Below are 7766 nucleotides of genomic sequence, written 5' to 3'. Positions count from 1 at the left end.
AATTCATCCTTGTTGTAATAATAAACTTGTTAGAATCCAAAGGCAGTTTTACTTGCACAAATCTTTTTTTTTAAAGCAATACAAGATTGAATTATCAAAGATAATTATCAAAGACAATTCAATAAGAATTCCCCAGTTATATGAATGAACATAGGGATAAGTTGTCCAAGAACATTTTCAATTGGATTCATCAAAGAATATATCTGGTCTCTGATGCTTTAATGTGGTGGCTGGACCGTGATGACAGTTGTTAATTGTCCACGAGCATCCTCGGTCAGATGTGAAAGGAAGATGGAAAGCTAGCAGCTGAAGAGGTGCCCAGATTTTCTTGACCCTCTATGCTGTGTGTGTGTGTAGGATTGGAAAAATTAAGGCAAAAAGAACCAGGAACCTCGAAGATTAAAACCAGGATTGTAAAGGGGGGGTTGTAAAAGAGGTGGGGGAGGAGGACCATCTTTTTGAAATCTTGACCTTAACCCAAGAATCTTTTTTGCTCTATGACAACTTTTTCTTACAGGGTATCAAGTGAAATTTAAATGAAGCATTAGAGAGCAAAACCCCAAGATAAGATGACGTTTACCTCCTACTGAAAGCCAAGCTGACAAAAAAAAAAAAAAAAAAAATCCACCAAAAAATCCAAGCTTTCCATGTAATGGAAATAAGCTTTATTTGGGATTTAGGAGGTGAGCTCAAGACTGATGGAAATAATGCCCTGAGTTTGTTCTCAGGAGGTTCTAATGAGGAGCCACCTTTTTGTATTCCCCAAGCCATCAAAACCTGCAGTAGCAGGTGAGACGTGGTTCATCTCCACCTAGATGGGTCCAGCGAACCTTCCAGAGCAGCCCCGAAAGTCTGCCCATTGGGGTCTCCCTGGGACACCCCAACAGCGGCCCTGGAAGTCAGCTGCCTGATGAGGTCTTCATACAGAAGGGGTCCGTGGGCAGAACGGCCTGGCCTACCTTCCTTGAACAATCTGCACTAGACCCTCTTTCTTCGCCACCATGGAGATCTTCGTCACCGTTTCAAAGATACGTTCACACAGTAAAATTATATCACCCTAAAAAGAACAAGGGGAACATCCCAAAATTATTGACGAAAGAGTCTTTGGAGCATTTGGTCAGAATGCTGAAGCCTCAGGGTTGGGAGAGACCTGAAAAGCACACCCCCCTCCACCCCCATGCTCAAGAAATAATCCTAATAATGATCGTTTTAGTTTGCAAAGCATTTTACAAATAATCACATTGGGTTCTTTCAAGGGGAAGTAGGTGCTCATTTTAAAGATGAGGAAACCAAAGGAGAAATTAAGAGACTTGCCCAGAATCACACAGAATCACAGATTACAGAGGTCACATTTGAACTTGGGTTTTCCTGGATCCAGATCAGAGACCATATCCCATTCTCTCTTCTCTCTGTGAAAATCTCCATTGATAGATCAGTGTTTGTACCAGACTGGTCACAGACCACAAAAAGATTATAAAAAGTATTAAAAAAAAATTTGATACTAATTTTTTCTCTGAGATGTCTAATTTTATGTTTTCCCCCCAATTTATTCGATTCTAAGCTTCTTATTAGAGTATAAGCTCTTTGAGTTCAGACACCATCTTCAGTGGACTTCCCCAGTGCTTGAGCATCATGGTGGTGGAGCAGTGGATGGGATACCAGGTCCAGAATCAGGAAAACCTGAGTTCAATCCAACCTCAGACACTTACTAGCTGGGCAGATCACTTAACCCTGATTGTCTCAGTTCCTCATCTTTAAAATGAGCTGGACAAGGAAATGGTAAACGAATATCTTTGTCAAGAAATATCTTTCCCAAACTCCCAAGTGTCAGACACAACTGAACAAGAATAAAGTTCCCAGTGCTTATCAAGGTGTCTGGCACATAGTAGGTTCTTAATAAATCGAATTTTAGTAAGAAGCAAGGAAATTGTTTTCAGCAATGATAGAAAAGTTTTCTGATTTATGGAATTTAAAAACTGTTTCATTATCAGCCATATTTTCATAAAGCCTTCTTCCTTCCTCCCTCATCAAGTGGAATCTCTCAATCTGGATTGTGTTAGGGTGGAAAGTGTTTGAAAATGCATTTGGATAAGAAATTAATTGAACTTCCCTTCCATCCTCCATCCTTATTTCCCAGAAAGCCAGTCTTATGACAAAAAAAAAAAAAAAAAAAAAAAAGGTATCCACAGCTTAGTAGAAATTAGGCACAGGTTCATACCTTCTGTTTGTTGTCCTCCGGGAAGACGTGGATGACAAAGAGTCCATCATTCAGATTGCTGGTGGAAATACCTTTAGACAAACCCCAGAATTAAAATCCCCTCACTGCCAGCTCCCCAAGGCCTGTATTCTTTTCACAACATCATCAGGAATGGCAGCAGCTAGAGAGCTTGAGATGGCACTACGTCCTAAGGTAACGTCACGGCCTCTACTAGACTTCAGATGTGTTTCTAGACCGGGGATTATTAGCTTTTTTGTATTACAGAGCAGTCTGGTAAATCCTGTGGACCCTTTCTCAGAGTATTTTTTTAATGTGCTTAGCTCATAGAAGGTACTTGATAAATGCGTGTTTAGTGAATAAATGCATAAAATAACATTGGATTTTAAAGGAAAAATTTAAAGGATTTATATGAAAATCAATATATTAGATGCTTAATTTTCCATCAAAACTACATGATTATCAATATATTTTTTAAATTCCCACCTTAAGGACCCTGATTCTAGTAAGAAACCAATCAGAAGTGTTTTTGCTAGTCATTGAACCCAACCAAAACCAAATCAAGTCAGTAAGCATTGATTAAGCACCAACCATAGTAGGTTAGGCTGTGTTCCAATAAATGTTTTATTTTTGTAGAACGGCATCTTTCTGTGTCATTCACATGTCCTCCTGTCCTAAAAGTTCTGGGAACGACTGCCTGGCTCAGCAGGCCTGTCCTGATCAATCGCCAGCCCAGTTAGATGGACTGATTTTCTCTTGAGAGTTGTCCTCCTCCCCAGCCCAGCCCAGGTTTACCTTTTACTGATTCATAGTCTATTCTCTGCTTAATTTTAGCAAGTTCCACCACGTACAGCGCCTTCTCCGTAAGGATTAGTTGCCGTTGTCGAGCTTTGAATCCGTTCCTGTCGTATTTCACCACGGGAGTGCCATACTGAGGAGAGGGGAGGGAGGCAGAAAATTAGGGCTGAGCGGACCCCTTTGAGATGTTCTGTAACAGGAGGGGTTGGGGGAGAAAAGAGAGCTAAGGCCTAAGAGATGGTGTGAATGCCCAGGTAATTCTCCATTGAGCTGGCGGCAAAGTCGGGAGCAGACCCCAAGTCCCTCCATCCCAGATAACTGACCGGCAACTCTGATGAAAGAATCACCTAACAGGAGAAGTCATATGAGGGCCTGCTCGCTTATACCTGGTACATTTGGGATTTTGTTTAAAAAGAAACTTTAAGGAAAGAAAAATATATCCCCAACTTGAAGAATTCTCCATTAAATAATAAAGATTTTTTGAACCCTTGACTTAGTCATGGATCTTAGTGCCCCCTATAATGTCCTGAGAAAACATCTTTCTCAAAGACCCAGAGCTTGAAAAGTTGCCAACAAAATAAGACACCAAGATGATGACTTTTAGGATCAAACACGTGGTATTTCTTTGGCATTTAAAACCTTTCACAATAATCTAGTTCTAACTTACTTTTCCCTGTCAGTCAACGAGCATTTAATTTCTAAAATTTAATTTTAAATTTTAAAATACTAAATTTTTATAAATTTAAAATTAAAATTGTATTATTGAAGTTTTTTATTTTCAAAACACATGCAAGGATAATTTTTTCAACACTGACCCTTGAAAAACCTTGTGTTCCAAATTTCCCCACCCCCTCCCCTAGGATCAAATACATGGTTTTTCCTTGGTATTTAAAGCCCTTCCTAACAATAATCTAGTTCTAACTTACTTTTCCCTGTCAGTCAATAATCATTTAATTTTTTAAAAAAAATCTTATTATTGAAGTTTTTTATTTTCAGAACATGCAAGGATAATTTTCTCTACACTGACCCTTGAAAAACCTTGTGTTCCAATTTCCCCCTCCCCTTCAATGCTTGTTAAAATATCCATATCTATACCTACATAAGTATAAGCATTTATTAAGCACCTCCTCTATGCCAGGAATACACAAGAAAGTTTAAAAAAATACAAAAAAAAAGAGTAAAAAGACCTCAAGGAACTCATAGTCCAAGGGAGAAGACAACATACAAATATCTACAGACAAAAGGATAATATATATGGATAAATCAGAGATAATCTCGGCAAAAAGGACTAGGAAATGCTTTTTGAAGAAGGTGGGAGTTTGAGTTGAAGGAAACCAGTGAAGCAAGAAGATGAGAGATGAGAAGAAGATAGTTCCAGGCATGGGGATGCCTGGGAAGGGAAAATGGGAGTGTTGGGTACGAGGAGCAGCCAGCAGCCATTGTCACTAAAGAACAAAGTAAGGCTTTATAAGCATTAAAGTGACTAAAAAGAGGAGAGAGGGTTAGGAAGGAATAGGAGGGAGCCTTTGGAGTTGATTAAGGGGATGGTGACGTGGTCAGACTCGGGCTTTCAGAAAATCAATATGGCAGCTGAGATCGGAATAGAGACAGGCCTGAGTCAGGGAGAACAGTCCAGCGGCTACTGCGACTTCCATCAGTCTCTTTCACGGCTTCTGAGGGCCAGAAAAATAGTCTCCTCACTATTTGTTGCACATGGCCTTGCATTTCTCGGCTCTGCCTTTGCAGTAACTCTTCCCGTTCCTGGAATGCCATCTCTCCTGGCCTTCCTTCATCTCAGAATTCCAAGCGTCCTTCAGTGCTCGGCCCAATATATGTGTCTTATACAACTTCTCATGTCTAATTTTATCATGTTGCTTATCTTCTCAATGGATGGGAGGAGAAAATTTAGAACTCAAAATGTTTTTGAATTTTGAATAAATGTGAAAAAAACTTTAAATGCAACAGGGAAATATTTAATGAAATCAACAAGAATATATGTATAATTGTTGATTTCCTCTCTCTCTCTCTCTCTCTCTCTATATATATATATATATATATGCACACACATTTTTTTAAAAAAAGGATAAACTAAAAAAAAAAAAGATCTTAACCAAGGCATGAAGCCTCTCCTAGGCCCCTCAATTGCAAGTGAAATAGCACCCCCTCCAATTACCCCAATTTAGTACTTTAAAATAAATGTACAATCTCCCTCAATAGAATGTAAACTCCTTGAGGGGAGAAATTTTGGGTTTTTCTTTTGTATTTCCATGAGGAAAGGGAAAGGGACAAGCATTTATTAAGCCACTACTGTGTGCTAAATGTTTTACATTTGATAATGAGATAATTTTTGGCATTCAGTAGGTGCTTCATAAATAGCTTATTTATTATAAACCGCTACTGGAACCTGGAGATGAAGGGTCTCGTCCTCAAAAAGCTCAATGTCAGAAATGAACGTGGTTTTATCATTTGAAAGGATTAGTAAAAATGACTTTGTACATTAACCTCAGGGTCCAAAACGGATGTGGTTTTATTTGTCCATTAGTCTCGATGTCAAAAATGGATGTGGTTTTTTTCATTTGAAATTATTCTAAAGATGAGTTTGAACATAAGCCTTCTTTCCTCCCCAAGCTCGAGCCAACCTGGATTATCCCTGGGCCTTTCCACGCGCCCTGCTGCTGAGCCCTCGCCTGTGTTCCACGAGGGTGAGGGCCGGCTTCCTTTCCCGTCCTCATCCTCAGTCCGCAGCACGTAGTAAGTGCTTTTTTGTTTGATATCCGACTAATTGCTCGGTGAGGGAAACATAAACTGGCTCACAAATATCCATTTATTCCTCTAAGGGGGAATCATGATGGCCGTGGGGACTCCTATCAGGGCACAGTCAGTAGGACCGTCTCTGGTCTTTTTAGGAGAAGGGTTTTCCACCCCAAATCCAGAAGAAACATTTCAGATGCAGCCTCTTCTCTTTCCTCACCTGGATTTTCTCGCTGCCGAGGAGCTGCAGGACTTTGGGATTAATGTCAGCCTCATCTAGGGAGAAAACCAAAGCATTGGATGAAACATCACTGAACGGCCCCTTCTCTGCCATCGACAATCAGAAATTCCCTCTCTGTAAATAAAAAGCTATAGTAAAAAAAAAAAAAGGAAAGAAATTCCCTCTCACGGGCATGCAGATTAATTTCCTTAATGGTTATATTTTTCATTGCTCTCATATTTACAAATGGAAGATGTGAACTGTCAGTTAATGGGGGCTGGAGGTAGAACAATATTAACTAGAAAGATTCAACTGAGTTAAAATAGACTTCTTTGGGTAAAAAAAAAAATGGTTTCTTCTTTTCTTTTTTTTTTGCTGAGGCAATTGGGGTTAGGTGACTTGCTCAGGGTCACACAGCTAGGAAGTGTTAAGTGTCTGAGGTCAGATTTGAACTCAGATCCTCCTGATTTCAGGACTGGGGCGCTATCCAGCTGCCCTAATCTTTGGATTCTTAAATAAAATATTATTTTAAATAATTAACATAAATTGAAGAAAACTTTGAATTCTTGGGGACTGTTGCCAAGCTCTCCCCTAAGCCCTGAAAAGTCCTTCACAGAGTGAATCACCTGGTACCCCAAAATCTCAGTGGAGAGAAGTAGCTGTGAAATGCCCCCAGCACCCCAATGCTGGGCCTCAGGCTGTCTCCGGACCAGGAGCTCCGGGCCTTGGGCCGGGCACTCACCGATCCGGCTGTCAGCAAAGGGCTGGTCTAAACTTTCCAGGTAGCCAGCCTTCTTCCCTCGGAACAGGTCACTCGCAACCACCTTCTGCTGCATCTGGCGAGAGACAACCGAGATGGTTTGTCCCAGGGCAGTTCATAGCCTTAGAGCGGGTGGGATCGCTTAAGGGGACATGTGTCAGTCCTGCCTGGGTGACTTTAGGCAGGCCGTTTTCTCTGTGCTGTGCCTCAGTCCCCTCATCAGTATAATGGGTATGATAGTAGGACACAACTCCCAGAGTAGTCGTGAGGATCAATGGGATGATGTTGGTTAAGCGCTTTGGAAACAAACTGTTATATAAGACGACAAAGTAATGGGCTCAATCAATCGGTATTTCCTCTGCCCACTCTATGCTAGACAAGCACTGAACTGAGTGCTGAGAATACAAAAAGAGTCAGTCCCTTCCCTCTCGAAGCTTAAAGCCCAGCGGAGGAGACGGCGTCCGGACAGACGTGTGCAGAGCAAGTAACGGCAAGGATAAAGAAGAAATAAGGAGCTAAGAGGGGCTGGAGAAGATTTCCTCTCAAAGGTGGGACTGAAAAGGAAGCTGGGAGGTCAGAAGCCAGAGTGAAGGAGGAAGAGCATTCCAAGTGTGGGGGACAGACAGAGAGAATGGCCAGAGAAGAGAGAGAGACAGAGACAGAAAGAGAGACAGAGACAGAGAGAGACAGACAGACATACAGAGACAGAGAGAATGGCCAGAGAATAGAGAGAGACAGAGACAGAAAGAGAGACAGAGACAGAGAGAGACAGACAGACATACAGAGACAGAGAGAATGGCCAGAAAATAGAGAGACAGAGACAGAAAGAGAGACAGAGACAGAGAGAGACAGACAGACATACAGAGACAGAGAGAATGGCCAGAAAATAGAGAGACAGAGACAGAAAGAGAGACAGAGACAGAGACAGACAGACAGACAGACAGAGACAGAGAGAATGGCCAGAGAAGAGAGAGACAGAGACAGAGACAGAGACAGAGAGACAGACCGACAGACAGACAGAG

At 41.3% G+C, this 7766-nt stretch overlaps 1 protein-coding gene across 1 annotated transcript in view; it reads right to left on the bottom strand.

Annotated features, from left to right (window-relative positions):
• MYO1H (myosin IH) overlaps nucleotides 1-7766 on the bottom strand; it is a 51972-nt gene that overhangs the window by 2092 nt on the left and 42114 nt on the right. The window contains exons 25-29 of the mRNA XM_051972995.1: nucleotides 6727-6820; nucleotides 5985-6040; nucleotides 3011-3146; nucleotides 2219-2289; nucleotides 960-1057 (exon numbers count right to left, since the gene is read on the bottom strand). Coding sequence (XP_051828955.1) covers nucleotides 960-1057; nucleotides 2219-2289; nucleotides 3011-3146; nucleotides 5985-6040; nucleotides 6727-6820 — 455 coding nt within the window. The remainder of the gene's footprint in view (nucleotides 1-959; nucleotides 1058-2218; nucleotides 2290-3010; nucleotides 3147-5984; nucleotides 6041-6726; nucleotides 6821-7766) is intronic.

This window comes from Antechinus flavipes, chromosome 1, assembly GCF_016432865.1.
Source record: "Antechinus flavipes isolate AdamAnt ecotype Samford, QLD, Australia chromosome 1, AdamAnt_v2, whole genome shotgun sequence".
NCBI classification, from domain to species: Eukaryota; Metazoa; Chordata; class Mammalia; order Dasyuromorphia; family Dasyuridae; genus Antechinus; species Antechinus flavipes.
Note: the sequence above shows the minus strand (reverse complement) of the source record. Positions and strands in the feature narration are given on the sequence as shown.